The 2,309-nt window shown below is 42.8% G+C and overlaps 1 protein-coding gene across 1 annotated transcript; it reads right to left on the bottom strand.

Annotated features, from left to right (window-relative positions):
* Positions 1-6: 6 nt before the first annotated feature.
* Positions 7-636, bottom strand: LOC104996675 (interferon alpha-C; the record flags this gene model as incomplete). The annotated part of the gene is made up of 1 exon (XM_010851005.1): positions 7-636. A coding segment is annotated over exon 1 (567 nt), but the record flags the coding sequence as incomplete, so codon positions are not given.
* Between the last annotated feature and the right edge of the window lie 1,673 nt (positions 637-2,309).

The raw sequence follows: 2,309 nt of genomic DNA, 5'->3' as shown, positions 1-2,309 counted from the left end.
GTGTCCGTCCTTTCTCCTGAATCTCTCCTGCAAGTTTGTTGAGGAAGAGAAGGCTCTCATGACTTGTGCTCTGACAACCTCCCAGGCACAAGGGCTGTGTCTCTTCTCTTGCAGATAGAGAGTGAGTCTGTGGAAGTATTTCCTCACAGCCAGGCTGGAGTCCTCCTTGAGCAGGGGAGCTCCTTGCAGCTCCTCCTCCTGCCTCAGACAGGCTTGCAGGTCAGTGAGCTGCTGATCCAGTGCATCGCAGAGCTTGTCCAGGAGGCTCTCATCCCACATGGTGGCCGAGCCCTCTGTGCTGAAGAGCTGGAAGGTGTGCTGGGTCACCTCGTGGAGCACAGAGATGGCTTGAGCCTTCTGCAACTGGCTGCCACCCAGCGCCTCCTGGGGGAATGCAAAGTCATTTCTGTCCTGCAGGCAGGAGGAAGGGGAGACCCTCCTCAGTTGTCGCAGGAGCATCAGGACCCTCCTGTTGGCCAGGCTGTGGGAGTGAGGCTGGTGGCAGCCCAGAGAGCAGATGGCGTTGCAGCTGAGCAGCAGCAGTGCCAGGAGGAAGGACCAGGCTGGGGCCATCGGGGACCTTGAAGATGCTTCTGTCCTGGTGAGGTGGGTGACTCTGTGAACCTGCTTTCTAGGTTCTCTGAAGACCTTCCTTCAGGCCTGTGTCTTAAATAGGAGCCCATGGTTTCCATTTTCTGAAAGTTCCGCTACTTTTGTTTTTGCTTTCAATTTGCAGTCTCCAAATGGGTTACGACAGTGTTTCGCAAACATTTTTTTCATTATTGCCTTCCCTTCCCCTATTGACAGAGTCTTCTGAGATTTTTTTTTCCCTAATTACTCCCACCATGAAATTGTGACAACACGTTTATGCTGTGGATCCATCTTTGTACTCCATGCATATCTTTATACATAGAAAAAGAAAGTGCAAAGCTTCCTTGTTGTATTCACCCTAGGGTTAACAGTGCCATAAAATGAAAGGTGTACATTAAATGTAAAAGCTGTTGAGTTTTATTTAACTTTATGAATGAGTTTGAAGAATGACTTTTGATGGAGGATACTTACTTATATAAATAGTAATGTACCAAATTGAATATTCATATGAAATTCATATAAAAATATATAATAATACCACAGTATAGATAGACTTAAAAATTTTTCAAAACTAAAAATCATTGAAAATCTTACATTATTTTCCTCATATTTATTTTGAGGCACTTTTAACTTTGTTTCATATCAGAAACCAATTTTTAATTCTCTGTCTGCTGAATATTCATCTAAATTTTATCAACATTTCTTTCTGTTTAGCTCTTGACATTCTTATGGATGTTCTTAACGACTTTGATAGGAATAAATAATATAGGATTATGATACCAATCCAACGGAGGAGAGCGAAGAAGAACTAAAGAGTCTCTTGATGAGGGTGAAAGAGGAGACTGAAAAAGCTGGCATAACACTCAACATTTAAAAACCTAAGCTTCTAACATCTATGGCAAATAGATGGGAAAGAGTGGAAACTGACAAATTTTCTTTTCTTGGTCTCCAAAATCACTGTGGACGTTGACTGCAGCTACAAAATTAAAAGACACTTGCTCCTTGGAAGAAAAGCTATGACAGAGCTAGACAGCATGTTAAGAAGTATAAACATCACTTTGACATCAAACGTCTGTATAGTCAAAGCTATGGTGTTTCCTTGGAAAGGAACAGAGATCATTCTGTCATTTTTGAGATTGCATCCAAGTACTGCATTTTGTACTCTTTTGTTGACCATGATGGCCACTCCATTTCTTCTGAGAGATTCCTGCCCACACTAGTAGATATAATGGTCATCTGAGTTAAATTCACCCATTCCAGTCCATTTGAGTTCGCTGATTCCTAGACTGTCGACATTCACTCTTGCCATCTCTTGTTTGACCACTTCCAATTTGCCTTGATTCATGGACCTGACATTCCAGGTTCCTATGCAATATTGCTCTTTACAGCATCGGACCTTGTATCACCAGTCACATCCACAGCTGGGTATTCTTTTTGCTTTGGCTCCATCCCTTCATTCTTTCTGGAGTTATTTCTCCACTAATCTCCAGTAGCATATTGGGCACCTACTGACCTGGGGAGTTTCTCTTTCAGTATCCTATCATTTTGCCTTTTCATACTGTTCATGGGGTTCTCAAGGCAAGAATCCTGAAGTGGTTTGCCATTCCCTTCTCCAGTGGACCACATTCTGTTCATTTCCAAGGCAAACCATTCAATATCACAGTAATCCAAGTCTATGCCCCAACCAGTAATGCTGAAGAAGCTGAAGTTGAACGGTT

Source organism: Bison bison, unplaced genomic scaffold (assembly GCF_000754665.1).
Source record: "Bison bison bison isolate TAMUID 2011002044 unplaced genomic scaffold, Bison_UMD1.0 scf7180017851584, whole genome shotgun sequence".
In the NCBI taxonomy this organism is placed as follows: domain Eukaryota; kingdom Metazoa; phylum Chordata; class Mammalia; order Artiodactyla; family Bovidae; genus Bison; species Bison bison.
The sequence above is the reverse complement of the archived record's forward strand: the minus strand, read 5'-3'. Positions and strand labels throughout refer to the sequence as shown.